This window comes from Lonchura striata, chromosome 6 (assembly GCF_050655825.1).
Source record: "Lonchura striata isolate lonStrDom1 chromosome 6, ASM5065582v1, whole genome shotgun sequence".
In the NCBI taxonomy this organism is placed as follows: Eukaryota; Metazoa; Chordata; class Aves; order Passeriformes; family Estrildidae; genus Lonchura; species Lonchura striata.
Window position 1 is genome coordinate 15040612 of NC_140708.1, and position 17532 is coordinate 15058143.

General features: G+C 42.3%; 1 protein-coding gene across 2 annotated transcripts in view; it reads right to left on the reverse strand.

Moving 5' to 3' along the window:
* Positions 1-17314, reverse strand: part of CDHR1 (cadherin related family member 1) — a 47390-nt gene extending 30076 nt beyond the window's left edge. The window contains exons 1-8 of one of the 2 annotated variants that reach the window (XM_085582406.1): positions 15811-17314; positions 14960-15055; positions 6948-7093; positions 6075-6125; positions 5159-5248; positions 4584-4793; positions 2759-2875; positions 1098-1241 (exon numbers count right to left, since the gene is read on the reverse strand). In XM_085582406.1, coding sequence (XP_085438532.1) covers positions 1098-1241; positions 2759-2875; positions 4584-4793; positions 5159-5248; positions 6075-6125; positions 6948-7093; positions 14960-15055; positions 15811-15871 — 915 coding nt within the window. In that variant the 5' untranslated portion in view covers positions 15872-17314. The remainder of the gene's footprint in view (positions 1-1097; positions 1242-2758; positions 2876-4583; positions 4794-5158; positions 5249-6074; positions 6126-6947; positions 7094-14959; positions 15056-15810) is intronic. The other variant, XM_021536139.4, reaches the window with a different exon arrangement.
* Between the last annotated feature and the right edge of the window lie 218 nt (positions 17315-17532).

Genomic DNA, 17532 nt, shown 5'->3' on the forward strand with positions numbered 1-17532 from the left:
ATAGTAGACACTAATTCCTGTGTGCACCCTTATAGTTACTTCAAGATCTATATGTAACTACGCAGAATAAATCAATATACATAATATCATTCATTTTAAATGCTTGCAAAGTACACAGGCATTACTTATCCGCCCTGCTGAAATGTAACAGCCTCTGCAGTCATGCATGGGCTGCAGTGTTCCTTTCTGGATAGAAAGGTAAGACACAATCTTTCCTGAAACTCAAAGGAAGGTCAAATGAACAGAGTGCAGTCACACTGCTAAACTGATCAATAGCCTGATATTGGGTAATTTCATGGGTAGCTACCATTTCTTGTCCTATATATGAAGAAAATTTTAACTAAATCTTATGTATCAGGGTGAAAGCTGATCCATACACAATCATGTCACTGCTTAGATATAGAGAAAAATCATTAGTTTGCAGCTTCAAGAATATGTCTCTGAAAATGACTGGTTCTCCTAATTATGTCCCTGCTTCACTGATAATCTGGTTGAGTTTAGGCCTTGGAGGCCTTCCTCGTCCATCCTGCTTAACCAGACATCACTGAGCAGAAAGCATCCTGCATTTTGGGGATGTCAGGGTTGCTTCTCCCCACGTGATGTCCATGGGACAACAGAGAGTCTGGAGTATTTGGGCATAAATTCTGCCTGCATCTTGTACAACTAACTGTTGGTAGCAGATTGATCTGAGCTAGAAAATAAAAGCACTGTGAGACCACAGAGCAAACAGACACACAAAGGCTTTTAAGCATTGTGTGTTCAGGTGAGGTAACTGGCAGCCTCCTTAAGCCTTCAGCCAAGTGCCTCTGGAGGTCTGAGCTACAGAAGAGCTCTTAGCCACTGTCTGGGTTTAGACCAATGTAAATAGGCAGAATCTTTTTTTACTTCAATGGAAAAAACAGGAAGCCTTGCATGGCAAATTTGCAGTAGACATAAGAAAGAGCAAATGTGAGATTTGGTCAGCTCAGTTCACCCAGGAGTCAAAGCAGAGTTTAGGTCCTATTTCCAGCAAAGCCCATGCTAGAAACCTTAGGGCTATCTTGAGTAAGATGGGAAAGGCTGTACTTGTTCTCCCACAGATGAAAACCAGAACTTACTGCGAGCGTGTCCTCATAGACATATCCATAGTAGGGAGTCCCAATGAACATAGGAGGAGTGTCCTGAACGTCCTCCACATTGATGGTAACTGTTGTTGTGGCTGAAAAGACTTTGTTGTCTCCCCTGAGCTTCCCACCACCATCCTAGAAAAGAAGTCATTGTTAGATGTCTCTGCTGAAGCATGCCTGCAAATCAGCTGAGGCATTTCATGGACCTCATGAGCCTTCAGAAGCACAGTTCCAGGAATCCTTTCTCTCTCTGAACATACTGATTTAATCTGTGCTGCCCAAGTCCTTTCTCTTTTCCATTTGTCCTGCTCTCTCTCTGATTAGGAAGACAGCTTGCAGTGCCTCATAAGTAATTTCTTATATTAAAAGTGATTGAGCCAATATATGCAGTCATAAATGATCTTTAGAGAAGGGACAGGGAATTCAAAATTTTTTTCAGGAAAAATGAACACTAGAAATGGATGCAAAAGTTAGTGACCAAGGTCTACAACTTTTCATCCCACATATGAACACAAGGCAGGGCATGGCAGCAAGGTAGTGCATCTCTAGAGGGAAATAAACAGTGTACATGCTCAAAGTCTCCTAGGAGCTCCAATGTGATAAAGTGCAAGCACAGAGGAGCTGTGCAGCCAAAACCTGCGAGACAGCCACACTGTGTAAGCAGTCTCTGGGGACCTGGCTACAACCAGCTCTGCTCGACTGATACACCTGAGCCAATTAGGAAGACAACTTGCTACTTCAGAAGCTTTTAACACCCTCAGTCTCAGAGCACCAGCTGTAGGTCAGTAGTCATGCTGGTGTGTAAGTGTGAATTGTTCAACATATCTGCAGTACCAATACTAAAAATTACAATTAAAAAAAAAAAACAAACACTGATTTTTTTTCTTCCTTACTGCCCCAAAGGCAGAATTTAAGCCAAATTTTGTTACTTCTTCTCAAATGAACCTTGGCTAAAAAATACATGAAAAGGTCCATACATTTTTTATAAAATATGAGCAACTCCAAGTCCCCATAAGTTACAGCAAAACTGCCCTCTTTCCACCCATGTGAGTCTGTCTGTGTGACAGGTCCCCACAGGATTGTGAGAGACTTCAGAATCTATAAACTTTTAATGCCTGTTAGCATGTGCAGGCACAGGCACTGTAAGAAAGGGAAAGACAGTGGCAAGAAGGGATGCGCAGCAATATTTGCAGGCTTTATTTAAATAAGCTCCTGCCATGAGGCAGCAGAGAAGGGAAAAAAAGAAACATTCACAGATATTTCCAGAAAAGAAATCCATCACCTGTGCTGTGTCCTGTCTTACTGTGGGTAGTGACTGTGGCCCATCTGCCTGCCAGGGGTTTGTCCTTGTGGGCTGCCATTGAAGTCAGGGCTGGACACACCAACCCTTCACTTTTAGGTGAGTCTCATGGCACTCAGGTGACAAGAATGAAATGTGGGAAACTCCCTCCCAAATCCTCCAGATGTTGTTCAGCATCAGACACCTGCTACCTTTCCTCCCTCACCTTTCCATGTTACCCCCCCCACCTCCAGATGTTACAGCAGAAGTAACTCTGCTACCTTCATGCTTCAGCAGCACTCATATTCAAACTAATTGGTCCCACTCAAACACAGCAGCCCAGCTCCTCTAGTCTCACATAAAAGCCTTTTACCTTGGCTACGACAACAACAAAATGTGTTCTTGATTTCTCATAGTCCAGGGTGACCCCTGGCTTGATGCGCAGGACGCCGCTGTGACGGTCTATTGTAAACTTGTTAGCATGGATGCTCTAGAAGAAAAGAAGAAACAGCCAGGGATTACATATATGGAGATAGGATTGCCATAGGGATTCATCTTTTATTTCATGTGCTAAGGGAGCAAACTAGAATAATGACATGTTTTGGGTGAATAATGTATTTGATAAATTTCACCTCTGTGTGTTTATGAACTATTCATGAGCCGACCACAAGACTCTCATTATTCAGAATAAATCAGTTACTTCTAATGTAGATTTTTTTAATCTTTCAGTAATTCATTGCAAAAACTTACACTTTGGTTAACTCAGTTAATTGCATGGAAGGAGGTGGGGAGACTTAATAGCAAAAAAAATGAAGGGAAAAAGGAAATAAAAAGAAATGGTGTTATCCCTTAGTGTTTTGAAGTTCTAGTAGTTTAAAAAAAAAAAAAAAGCTGAAAGGTTGCATGTATAGATTATTGTCAAACACAGTGGTGGTCTGGTGATTTTTGTGATGTACAAAAAAAATCTAAAGGACATCTGACTTTAAAAGAGGCCTAAAAAGTGCCTCCCTCCATTCTTCTGAACTGGAGATATCTGTACAAACACCTCTGTTCTTGTATCCAGACACAATGGCCACTGTCAGGTAATCTTGGCTGTTTGAGCAGACATCAGCACCTGCCTTTATCATACTTGTGGAGAGGTTTTTTTCTGTGCAACTTGAGAATTCTCAGAAACTGTGCCCAAAGACATGGCAAGACTTTTTCAACAAATACACATATTTATGATCCTTTCTGCCACATAGTATATTATAAACAAGACATAGAATTTTCAAATTGCTGTCTCTTGGTTCATAGACTATCAGCTCTCTGATAAAAGTCCTGTGCAAAATTGAATCCTGTGCATGGACCATAATTTGTGAAATCAAAGCTAAATTTCAACGAGACATTCAAGGTGTTCTTTCACAGTATGCCCAAGCTCTTAACAGGATTAGCTTTAGTGCTATGTAAATATCTTCTAACTTGTCTCCACATTCTTATCCAAAATTAAATTTGGATAAAATAAATTTAAATAATATCCTTATCCAAAACAAATTTCCTTTTTTTTTTTTTTGTTTTTTTTTTGTTTTTGTTTGCAAGGGAACTGCAGATAATCTGGATGAAACTACCTGTAGAAAGAAGGAATTTGAAGGGCATGATGCAAAAAATTGCCCTTGTGACATACAGACAATCTGTAATACAGAGGTTCTGCTTTAAATCTGGAGCCTGTTCAGTTCTTCACCAGTGGGTAGGAACTGAGGGTGGTTTCAGGCAGCCACTGTTTTGTCAGGGAGAAGATTTAGTACTTCTCATTTCACACTGTGATCCAGGTATCAATTATGCACCAGCCTGCTACACTAAAGAGCACATTTGTGTTTCCAGTGTGTTTTACTCCCTAAAGAAAACTATTTCATGCTTTAGAAATCCCATAAGCATACAAGATTACCAGCTAATCTCTGTCACTCCAAAGGAAGGCCCAGCCATGAGAGGTCCTGCTGGCAAGCACAGGAGTGTCAGTGGCAACTCCAGCTCCCCTTTCTGCCTGCTGGATCCCCCTTGGCTGCTTGCAGTCAGACAACATCCCTCCTGCCAATGCTTATTTTCTTGTGTGTGGTATAAAATTGGTCTAGCAGCATACTCAACCCCCAAAATAATTTTAAAATCTGCTTTCTGAAACCTCACTAAATGAGAGATGACTTGTGAAAGTACGGACAATACTTTACCTGCAAGAAGTAGGTGATACTTCCTCCAGAACCTGTGTCTTTGTCTATTGCCTCGACCTTAAAGATACTGCTGCTGGAGGGAGTGCTCTGTGACCAGAAAGAGTTAGCAGAGTCACACAGAAACAGAAAACCAGGTGAGGTAAAAGAAATGAACAATGAGCATGCAGGGAGGCAGAAGAAGAGAGTGATGGTAGAAAGAATGTAAAAGCACTGAGAGAACCAAAGAGCAGAAAGGAAAGAGGGAAGAGATTAAAACTGGAAAACAAGAAGAAACACTTTGTGAAATAAAAATAGCAGAATATTTTAGCTGAAACTGGATGTATCCTATTCCCACTGTAGTAAATTCCAAAACCTCACATTGACTCACATCTTCGAACTTACCCCAAAAATAGCACACCTTAAATACTCACAGACTTATTCCCCAAGTTTGCAGTGAATATTAAATATCTACCCAAACCCTAAATGAAAAGAATGCAAGTCTGTCCTGCACAACTTGTTATTTTACTGAAAACATATTTTCCCCTGTTTACATCCTATAGAAGTATATTTCCAGTATGCAAAGGAGCTTCACCAACCTCTGGGACTTGGACTATGTAAGGTGTATTGATGAACTCTGGGCTCTCATCATTGGCATCCATTACAAGGATCCTGACTTTTTCAGAAACCTGGAGTAGAATATGAAGGGTATATTATGACTCCCATTATTTATGAATCCCATTATTTACTTTTTACAGAAGTTTCCAGGGCAGTTGTGCCTGTAGGAGGCTGGGATACTCAAAAAATTTCTTGTAATAATCTCAACTAATTTATTTGAAATGAGGAAGAGCTCTAGATTTATCCAGCCTTGTGAATGTGAAGAGGGCCCCACTTCTGTGGTACCTCTAGTGATGAAGCCCACATCCTCCTACTGGCAGACTGCCATCCTGGCTGTGACAGCATCAGTTCATAAATTGAAAATACCAAGAAAATCTGTGAAAGTAGGACTGGATGCTCAGTACCTCAGATAAGTTCTTAATGATTAGTCATGAGCAAAGCTTTATCTAGCAGCAGACAAGAAACCCCCACCACCTTAGCCCAAGCAAATCTTCTTAACATCATGCCAGAGAAACACTGTGGGGGTGGGGACAGGCAGCTCTTGGGCACACAACACTGGTTCCTATAATGTCACACATTTCTCCAAAAAGCCTCCAGATCTTAGGCATGAATCTGACTGTGCTGGCAGTGAAACTCCATGGGAAGCTGCTGTAATTCTGCAGGCTGCTCAGTCACTATTTCAGCTCACACTTCATTGTAATTATCCTCAAATAGCTGAGCAAGGAGATGAAATGAGACTTGAGTAACTGTGAGTTCAGTGGCTCTTGGAACAGGAGGTAAGGCTCTAATGAGATTATGTTTTCTGATCAAATGAGATGCTCCCTTTAAGGTAATTTCATAGAAGTAGGTATGTGAGGACAGACAGTTTGACAAGCTACAGCATAATTAAATACTTACTGTACTCAGGCCATCTGAAATACTGACAATAACTTCAATCTCATCTTCCTTCTGTAAATGAAGAAAATTCTTTTGTTAGAGAGATGTTGTTTGTCCTGATTGGAAAAGGGACTGCAGATTTAAACCTGTCTAGGCAGGCAGATGAAAGTAACAACTAATACCACCAAGCAATCCCAGCAGAGGCCAGGATGACCCCTTGGAAGTTCCAGCTCCTTGAACCTTCTGTGGCTACTGTCAGGAGATGGTTGCTCTCGAAATCCCTGTGGCTTCCTAAAGTGCTCCTAAAAATCAGTCACCCTTTTCAAGGAATGTTCCCTAAAATGGCACTTTGGTTCCAAATTCTTCTGTCTTAAGGTACAGAATTTTAAAGCGTTTACCAAATATTGTGTAAGCTTCTCAGTGAGGAGATATGAAGGGTTCAATGCCTTCTTCCCAGAATAAGGCTGGCTTTAGGCATCTTAACCAGCATAGCTACATTGGCTAAAGGGCTGTGATGTACTAGAGGAGTGTCCTGGATCACTGCTTACACAAATCTCTATCTCCTCCTCATGATAGGAGAGTTCCCTGTCTGAGGATTTGATGACTGCAGCTGCCCCTAAGCTCTTGATGGGGTGTGGAGGGGGGAAGATAAATAAAGACTATACTTCTCTTTTGAGAAAAGCTGGACAGACAGCAGCTGAAAAATTTGACAGCAATGTTAGTGGCACAAGTCAACTGGAATGCAATATGATGGGTGAAGTATAATGTCTTAGAATTGCAAAGTATATTACATGCTTCAGAGGCTAATAAACTAGCCTTGTCCCTCAAAGCCTCAGATCAAATTAAACTGAAAGAAATTCCACAAACACCTGGAGTGGTGCCATTTGATTGTACCTCTCTGTCAAGCTCCTCGATCAAAGTAACATTTCCACAATTCTCGTCAACAGAAAAGTAGCGCCTTGATCCAGCTTCATAGGTCAGGCCATATGTCACAGGATCTCCTTCTGGGTCAGTGCCATTCAGAGTGTACACGTGGGTACCTGAAAAATTGATATTCAACAGCATTTCCCTGTGGTTATTTCCATCAGTGAAGCTTTCACTGGTCTGCTCCTTAGGAACCTGGCTTTGTCAATCAAACCCCCTTACTGGGAAATACGGATAAGCAGACAGGTCAATAGTCCTGATGGCAACTTTTTAGCCAGCTGGTTAAATTGAGCTCATCAGTGCTGGTTTCTGTCACTTTAGGCCCTTTCCTGTGGAGCTGCACCCAGGTCAACGCTGTTCATATCCAAGGGTTTACATGGGTGACAAGCTCTTCACCAGCTCTCAGCCCAGGTGAGCCAGAAGTGATGCTGTTGTTCAGCTGGGTGACAATCTCAGCAGCAGCAAAAGGTCCTCACAGACCTCTTCTTTGTAGGAACAACAGAACTGCAAACTAGCATGCAGAGAATCTGGCAATCTCCCTTCAAGGAGAGCTCACTCAGGACTGGAACTGAGATATGGAACTTGGGAGATACAAGGACATTTCATACTTTCCCACTTTCAGAATTAATAGATGCAAAAGTCTTCTCTCCTATTTCACTCCACTCATTAGCTCTCTCTCATTAAACCCTTTACTTGACACACCCAGTCATGCTCATACCAATTATTAAATTTTTCAAACTCATCAATGTATTTCCTTCAGAAGCTAGAGAAAGATTGTTATTTCTGTTTTTAAGCATTGAGAAGCTGGTGCCAGTTTTTCCACTAAACTGACTTTGTGTATTATAAATGATAATTTCTGGGGGAGTTATAACACCCATATTTTCAAAGCAAGGTGAGAGTGTTTATTAGTATTATTTTTTAAACTTACATGTCTGTCATTCTACTATGCTTTAACGGCTTTATCTAAATAACTTCAAGCAGTTTACAAACACCAGTTAACTGAGCCTGAAATATAAACCACTGTTGTTGTTTCCTTCCTATCTGCTGTGCCTTGGATAAATTACCTGAGACATTCAGGTTGTAGAGGTTAAGCTTTATGGAAACTGCTTTTCATCTAACAAAGCCCTCTGCAATGGAAATACTGTGACAAGTGACTCACTAGTCATTAGTGAGCTTTGCTAGTGCATGCAACCCAAATATAGGATGGAAGCATCCCTGCTAAGAAAGGTAGCATAAAGTTCAGGAAGAACACTAAATTCTCAGTTTTGAATTATTCTGTCCCTAAGTTTGGCAGATGTTTAATTTAGTACACAAAAGTGAGATTTTTTTTTTCTTATTTCCCCTCTTCAGTAGCATAGATCACTGACCAGATCTGTAAGCTTGTGTTTAATTCTAGAGCATTGCCCACACCACAGACAGGTCAGCTTCTCAAAGGTTTCCTCAGTTTTGCAAGGCAACCTTTGGATGTCATTTGCTTCTTCCTTGGCATGCAAACTGAAGTTGCTCAGGGGCCTTAGTGGCCGTGGGACATCCAGTGGTGATATTTGCAAAGCATGGCTGTCTCCTTGTCACAGCAAGAGATTATACCAAACCATGTGGAATCTGTGCTCACTTAGGAGTAACTCTTTTATGATAATTACCAGGGCAATATTTGGGCACCTTTGTACAGAAAAATGTTACATTGCAAAAACCAATGCACCCACAAGAACACTTACAAGAGACCATGTGATGAGCTGGTTCAGCCAGCCAACAAATAATCAAGACTTACAAAACAGTTCACAAAACTACAAAACATTTTCCCATACTTTTCTTGTACTTTTCCCACAAAGCAGAATGGAAAATCACACATCTGTAACTGTGATCCCTGAAAAATATTAGGGAAAGGCAATGAGCAGTATGATGAGACACTTCTGACTGTAACAACTCTCTAAACACAAGGAAATGAAAGGAGAGGAATTAACTGGGACTGATATAAAATAGTACCCTGAAAGGACACCTGCTTCCTGATACAACTATATAAGAAATTTGAAAACTGAAGGTTCTGGAGCACCAGCACTGACTTATTTATTCTTGTTTCTCAAAAGCTTTGCCTTCCTATCACAGCTGAGTCCAAGTGGAGATTTAAGGTGTCATTTGTCCTTATAAATATATGCTTTCAATGAATAAATATATGCTTATAAAAATATGCTTTTTTACAGCCTTTTTTTGGTCATTAGCTGTCTCTAGTTAGCTGTTTTCTGCACCTTCTGTCCCTTGCACTTGACACAATGCTGGCTGTCCTGCCTGTTTCTAGCTTGTGTGGATGCCTGCAGCAGCTGCTGAGCAGTGCTCTCTGTGCTGAGGAGAAACAGGCTGGACACCACCCCTGGGCTCCCTTGGACACCACCAAGGTCTCTGCTGTGGCTGCTCTGAAGTACCAATACCAGCAGCACACAAATGCAAACCACTCCTCGGGGGGCACAGGCCTGGAGAACAATAGGCTCAAAGTTTATGTGAACCCATTTGAACTTGGGCTGGTTCTTTAAATCTCAGTTTCCCTTCCTACATGTCTTAGATTTTTCTTATAAGGAAGACAGGAATTTTCTTGCTGCTAAATTTGAGTAGAAACATTGATGTTGGTACAGACTGAAATTACTGAGCTTTCTGAGTAAGTAACGATGGACTTCATTGATCTTTACAGTGGACTCTGCATTTTAGCTAAAGCTGATACTTTATTTTTCATAATACAAAATATTCGCATGCCTTTTAAATTACATTGTGGATCAAAATTTATTTTCTAACTCATTATAATTCCTTATTTTTTCCAAATTGTAATTTCACTGCACAGTACTCTCCATATCATTAACACCCCCAGGAACACTTCTCACCACAGTGTTAATGCCAATTAAAAATCTGTTCTCAGTGTGCTGCCTCTACTTGCTGAAAATGAAATAAATGAAAAAGACAGATGAAATCTTACCAGAGGATATGAAGTAAACACCCTCTCTCTGTCATAAAAATATGGGAATAAAATGGTCTTTACTTGAGGATAGGGCAAATGCCACAGTTAGGAGAGCTGGATATTTTGAGTTCCCAGAGGATGATGCATCAGTTTGGGACAGGGGAGTCCTGGGGAGCTGCTTGCTGCTTCCTGCTGTGGCTTCTCACAGGAGCCATGCCAGGCTTTTTCACTCTGTTTTTTCTATTCCATCTTAAAAGTCATTTGCTCTCTGCTCTGCCACTTGGGCTGATGGCTGTCTCATGATGCCATTGCTCCATTTTACTTTATTTGTGACTCAAATTTTAGCCCCCACAGCTGACAACTGTTAACAAGATGCTGAGAGGGACATGTGTGGCCATGCTCCCAGGACAAGAGACCTCTGTTCCTAATGTCACAGCAAATGCCACCTTGCCTGGGGTCCCATGCCTGCTTTCCACCTGTCTCAACTGAGGGCCCATTTCCCCAGCAGAAAAGGAGATGGACAGTTAATGCACAGATGGCTGTTTTCACACCAAATTCACCCCAGGCAGAGGGGAGCTCAGGCTCCTGGAGGCTATGGACACACACCATGACAACCCCAAAGTCCCTTCCCCATTCCCTGCCTGCTACTGCTCCTTCCAGACCATGCCCAGGTGACTCCTTGCTCCTTCCCTGCACCCTGGTGCACCAGCCAGCTGGCAAAGCAGAGACATGGCAGCAGCAGCAGCCCAAAAAGCTACAGCAGCAGCCAAAACACGTCCTGCAGCTGCCAGTGCCTGTCCTGGAGAGATGGGATATGGCAGCAAGGGCTCAGCACAGGGCCCAGACCATGGGCAGCAGCAATATGTCCTGCAGCACCCATGGCAGCCAGCTCCAAGGAGAACCAATCTGAGTGCAATTTTCTGATGTATCTGCAGTTTCTGTCAGAAGAATCTAAAGAGATTTGAAGGCTGTAACACCTGTGAGTCCTCAGAGCATCTCTGCAGTGCTCTGCTTTGCTCTGTGCACGCTGGCACTGCTGCAGGGGTGCAGAAGGCAGGCTGTGCTTAACACTTCTGTTCTGGCAGCTCCCAGCTTTCCTAGAGGTGGACCAGGGTGACAGAAACAAGGAAAGAATGATAGGTACCACAGGGAACAAGAAGGCTCAGTCAGCTGTGAATGATGGGAAGAAAGGAGACCAGGAGCACATAGGGACAGGGCAAGCTTGAAGGATGGAGGGATCTGGAGGGATCAGTCACCCAGTGGTGAGTAGGTGGCAGCTGTAGCTTTGATCACAGAACTGCTGCTGCAAACTGGCTTTTAAGGGAATGAATGGAAAAAACAGATCATGCAGAGATCTGCAGAGCACCGATGATATTTGGGCTTTGAGAGAGTAATGAACTTAGGCCTTCTGCATATGCTTCAATCCCCTGCTCTGCAGCTGCTCCCAGCCCCACTCTGTCCCCACCATGAGGCTTACAGTGGATTATGAGGTAAGATGAAACAAACAACCTGAAATAGTATCCCACTCCTGCCTTAAGACCTTGATTAGGAGCACACGCACATTTTGTATGTACACATGCAAAGAGCTAATTACCCACCTGTCCTGCCAAACCACAAGCATCAACTGCTATTTCAGTAAATATACCTGAAATATAACATAACTTCTCCCATTCTTCTTAAATGTGGCACTGAAAGGGGCTGCTGTCCTGGCCCCTCTTACCCTGAGGGGTCTCAAGCCCTGCAGCAATAAATAGGATCTGAGAATCTGCAGGTACTTTGAAGCATTCTTGCAGAAATCATACTTGCTGTTTTTATGATAACTTGGTACAAAAGTTACAACTATCTGTAAATAAGCAAAACTAGACAAGGGGAAAAATGGTCAAGTTAGGGACAATACGAGAATGATAATGAATTTGATGTGTTCTCACAGCTCCAGAACTGCAATATCTCTACAGCCACACAGATTCCATTGTGTCCTTTCTGTGTTCCCAAATGTTCCGTGTCCCTTGCCTACAGATGTCTGGGAATAAAACTAACACATACTACTTTGCCAACCACTTGCAATCTCAGCAGGGTCAAAGACCATAAAATTTCTGAAGGTTTATTAAAGCTGCTGTCTGTGGCATTGCACAGATCAAACCACTGCTGCTGCCAAGAAAAGCATCCTACCCATGACTCCAAGCTTTATATAAGGACAGGGAAGATCCAATAGCAACCTGTCCATTTTTGCAGCACCTAAACATGAGTGAAGCCATCCAGAATCAAACATTTTTTAGTTCCCCTGTTTTGTCACTGATCATCCTGCTCAACCTGAGAGATGACTGTGGGAGTGTGGATGCTTGGGACTGCACACAAACATGGGAGACCAGATTCCTTCTCCTGCTTCTGGAGGAGATCAGAGCAAGAGATGAAGAAAAATATTCTCCTCTGCAGTGCCACAGAAAAGGGCCAGCCTGGGAGCCATTTAGCACTAAGGTCTGGCTGTGCTCTGATGTGAACTCTGGTCCTCTTGCCCTGTACAGAGTGAAAGAACACCCAGCACTGAAGTGTCAGTGCTGTTTGTGCCCTTCTCTGGGACTGTCTCTGCCAAAGCTTCCCCGGGGAGTGGCTATGCTGACATGGGCAGCAGCAGTTTGCATTAAGCAAATCCCAAGCAACCATGTTCCAATGGAACTTCCAAAAGTGCTTTCAGAAGAGAGGACCTTGCAGTACTTAGAGCTGTTTGTCAAAGTATTCTGGGAATTAGCCCAAAGAAGCACTAGAAGCTGTGTGACATAGCAACCACGTTTGGTCTTCTCAAAAGTAAGGTATTATCTCTCTTTCCCAAGGGTTTCCACAGGTCTTTTGGAACTTCCAGAGAGAAGCTGTTTCTCTCTTGTCTTTTAAAGCACATTTACACATCAAATTAGAAGTACAAGCCAGCCAATTTAAATACATGTAAGCACATTCTGGATGAAGCTAGTCAGCAGGAAGAACAGCAGCTCTCAAGACAGAGCAGCCTGAGCTTCATCACTGCTGGAAGCAAAGCACAAACTCTCCTGAGACCTCTGTGTTCCTAGTCTGGTTGCTAATGTTACAAAAGCACATACAGAAGCCTATCACATACATCTCATTATTCTTACTCGGGCTAATTAGGAGAGCACTATCACAGGCTCTGATCCCTCACACTGCTGTTTTGCTATTGAGGCACACTGTCCTGTTTTTGGCTGCTGGAGCAGCAGATCAGATGCAGTTGGAATTACTGCTGTACTTCACTGCTGCAGGGAGTGCTGTCATCTGAGAGACGATGTGGTGCTGCAGTCCTGACAGGAGGGACATTTTCCCCGTGTTGTGGCTCTGTGCCATCTTTATCTCCTCATCCCCACGCAGGTGCCTGCAGGCTCCCAGTGGTGGCAGGGAGAGGCTGGTGCTCTGTGAATGTCAGCAGGCTGGCACCACACCAGGGACTGGGACTTGGATGGCAAGCAATTGTACTGCCTGTGGTTTCAGTGGTGGAATTGGCAAGAATCACCCCAAACAAACTGAGCTGGGGTCCCATTTTGTGGCTGTCTGGCATTACAGCCTTATCACACTTGGACAAGTGATTCCACTGGCTAATCTAATCCAGCTATCAGCAGAACTGTTGGGAGTGCCAAGGCTGAACTAAGTGTGGTTTCCATGAGAATCCAGGCAGAAGTACAGCAAAAATTGCAGCTCCTTGGTCTGCCTCTGGCTTTTGCAAGTGCCACTACATTACTACATTACTATTGGCCTTCAGGCTGAGCTTTCCACTTAAGCTTGAGCAAGCTTATAGCAAATTCCTGCTGCATCATAACCAAGCTCCTTTTAAGTTCATTGTGTCACTTCTACACTATGTGCTGCCTTCTCCCCCTCCTCTTCTCACGCTGAGCAGGTAAAGGAGAATTTGCTACTTCCAAATACCCCTCTCCCCAACCTCTAGCAGGCCCAGTGTGGGTCTTGGGTGACATGAACACCACTGGCTCAGAAATGGAGACTTTGAGCAAACCCAGCAGCTGCTTGCCAGGGCAGAGTGACCTTGGTCTGCTGTAGGAAGGCGTGGGTGGCAATGCCAGGCTTGCAGAGCAGGCTGTGCCCTCTGATCCCTCCCTCAGCCTGGCCTTCCCCAGCTGCCTGAGCCCTGGGAGGGGGTGCTGGCTGCACCCCCCGTGCAGCCATATCGCTCCTCTCTACACGAGCACAATAAGGGGGTGCTTCAGTACCCAGTTTGCATTAACTAAATATTTTTCTGATTTAGCCTGTGAAAGCTACAGAAGAAAATCTTAAATAAAATCTCAGTGCAAAGATTGAAGTAAAGACAATGTTCATCACTTAATATATTTTTAAGTAATTGTTTAGGTTTGAGGAGGTTATTTTTCCCCTACAGAAAATATTGATTCTAAATCACCTTTTGTTCTTATTTAACTTTTCTTAGTGCAACTACTGTTAAAAGAAGCATAAATAGACCTGCCTTGAAGTGCTGAAATCTGAAAACTATCAATTTTTGAATTTTCAATACAACAAAACAAAACCATTAAAAAAAAACATGAGTTATTTAGACAAAGCAATTTTCACTGCAAGTGGAAACATTTTCTACCATTTGTACATAAATATTCGAAATGTGTTTAGAAAAAAATCATGCCCCTTAATTTTCAATGTACAGCTTGCTTTTATCAAGGCTGATAAAATTACTAGAAACTAGACTTTCTTCTCATAAGCATTTACAGAATTGGTAAGAAGTCTCTCACCACAAGTTTATTTCTAACCCCAAAGGTCTGTTCTCTGAAGCTGTGAATAGATTGGTAGACAAAAAACAAAAAAAAAAAAGAAAAGAGGGAGCTAGAATTCATGTTTTAAATTGCAGCTACAATTCAAACATGTCATTTTAAATTGAAGCCAATTAAAAGCTTGAGAGAAAAATATGTAACAACATATAACAACAACCTACAAGAAAATATATATGTTAATCATACGAGCAAGCAATTCCAGTTTCACAGTTTTAACATACATTTAAACATATATTAAACAACATTTTAATACTGACCAACAGGCGTGTCCTCTGAAAGGCTGAGAAGTGCCATGTTCCCATTTGTGCTTCTGGCTCCATTATCAAAGAAATAGGGGGCATAATTTGCCTGAACTGCAATTAAAACAAAACAGAAGCCAAACAGAAGCATTTTGTAGGTGACAGTTATTTGGCTGTCTCAGTTACCTGACTCCCAGTAAACAGGAGCTGTTTAGGGAATACTAGAAGTGTATAACACACCCAGTTGCTGCAATGAGCTTTCAGAACTGTATCTGTATAGATATTTTTTAATAAAATTACTTCTACATACCACTGTGCCAGTATTTACACGGTAGGAAATAGAGTATATGAAAAACCTCCCAACCAACAGAAATAAAACAAATAGCAGGATCTCCCTTAAAAAAACTCAACCAGTCCAGACAGCTTCAATGAAAAATTAACTTTTTCAGTTTGCAGTGATGGAACACCTCTCCCCTACACATACAAGCCTGAAACTTTCCCAGTGCCTTGGTGCCTTACCCAGTATTCTTACCCAGTGTTCTAAACACATCCTGCCTTAAAATTATGCCTACTACATGAGCAATTAGCCATAATTAAATACTTACTTGCTGCCAGACAACAGCAAAGTTAAAAAAAACAAAACAAAAAACAACAAATTAGTTGTCATTCTACTGACTGACTGTTAGATTCAAAATAGCCCATTTGAAACAAAACTGCAAGTATATAAACACAGAGGGTAACATTTGCACAAGGACCAGTTGCCATGGAAAATATTTCAGAACAACATTACATCAGTTAGGATAATTACAGGATTTAAGGTTATGCTTTTATTTTATATTTTTACTTAACAAAGTGATTATTGTACTCACCCAGGCAAACATGCACCAAACTGAGAAATAAGGAGGGGGTGAAATGCCTTACATGCTTCATCCCACTGAAGAAAGAGCCAACTTCTGTGTTATAAGGGCTTGGTTTTTATTGGTTTTATTTATTTTTATTTTTTTGTCTCTCTGAAATGTCCAGGAAAGTGCCCTTCAGACTGACGTAGCAGAGAAATGTGGAAGAGGCAGTAGCAGATGCTAAGATGTTAAGCGGATGACACGTCTTAATTTCTGAGGAATTTAAAGAAGCTCCTTCCTACCACCTAATTAGACCAATTACTTTGCAGGGAGCTGTGGGACTCATCTCTGAGACAAGATTTGGAGGAATCAGCGTAACTCCCATGTTTTGCTGTCAGTATTTGTGCTGTCCAAACACACAAGTCAGGGAGAAGGTAAAGCAGAAATTAGTTTTCTTTCTGAACTCTAATTCTCTAAGACTGTTCTGTGTTTTAAAGTGCTAAAAGAAGTTTAGTTTTATTTTAGCTCTGGTAATCTTGAGAAACTACAAAAGAAGAAAATCTAGTATTAGCAAAACCAACAGAAATGATTGTTACAATTTAAAAGAAAGCACTTATGATAGCAAAAACATATACAATATTGCATATTAAAAATGCAGAAGTCAAAATGTTATTTTTATGAATTGGCCTGATCATTTAATTCTTACACTGCATGAATTGCTGAAAGCATCTTTTACTTTCAGCAGGAAATTTTCAACATACTAAGAAGTGTGTTTAACTATCAACACACTGAAAAAGCTAACAGAATAGCTTTTTAAAATTGCTTGGTTTGACATATAAAAGATGTTTTCACTAACTAAAAATACATATATTGCAATACACTATATGGTTAAAAATCAGCCACACTAAGGATAAAGCACAGATAAATGTGCTTGAAAGGAACTCCATCAGTGACAGTGGTGGCTCAATGACCCTTGTGGTCCCTCCCAGCTCAGATGATTCTGTGACAGTGATCCTGCAGCACCTGGCTGCCAAGCAGAGATGTTTACATTGGAGCTGAGCTGTCTAAACCTGACCTGCAGCAAAGCACTTGCTCTTTAAGGATGTGTTAATGGAGTTTTCTGGGTTAATGAAGAGCCAGAGCGAAAGACATGTCCAAGGAATTAATCAAAGAGCTGCCCATCACAGTGCTTTAGAACATGGCAGAAGCTGCATGTGCTGGGTGCTGCAGTGGCACAGGTGAGGTGGGAACACTGAAAGCAGGGGCAGAGCCAGGAAGCAGCTTCACACAGGGCAGCAGTGGGAGCTTTGTTTCCCTCAGTCACCCATGTGTTCTACCATTGTTTGCTGAAGCTGCAGAAGGGACAGGTGGCTGTTGTCCAGCCATACCCCCACAGACAGGCTCCCCCCTCTCCCAGCCCCAGGCTGCAGAGCTGAAGTTGGGCAGCGCTTTCATCACTTATGGAGGGGAGGGACAGGCTGGGCAGCTCCAGTATAATTGTCCTGCAGAAGGAGCTGACAGATCCTGTGTGAATAGTGCACCTTACCAATGCTGGAGGGGGCCGTGGCAGAGGCCTTTGCTGTGCTGCTCCCATGCCGTGGGATGGGGACAGGGCTGGTGGGCACCTGCAGATCCCCTGCGATCCACAGCGCTGCAGAACAGATCAACTGCGAGGCTCTCTGAGGGAGAAAAACAAAACTCTTGGGCCAATATTAACAAAACTCATCGTGCATAATGGGATTTACCAGAGAA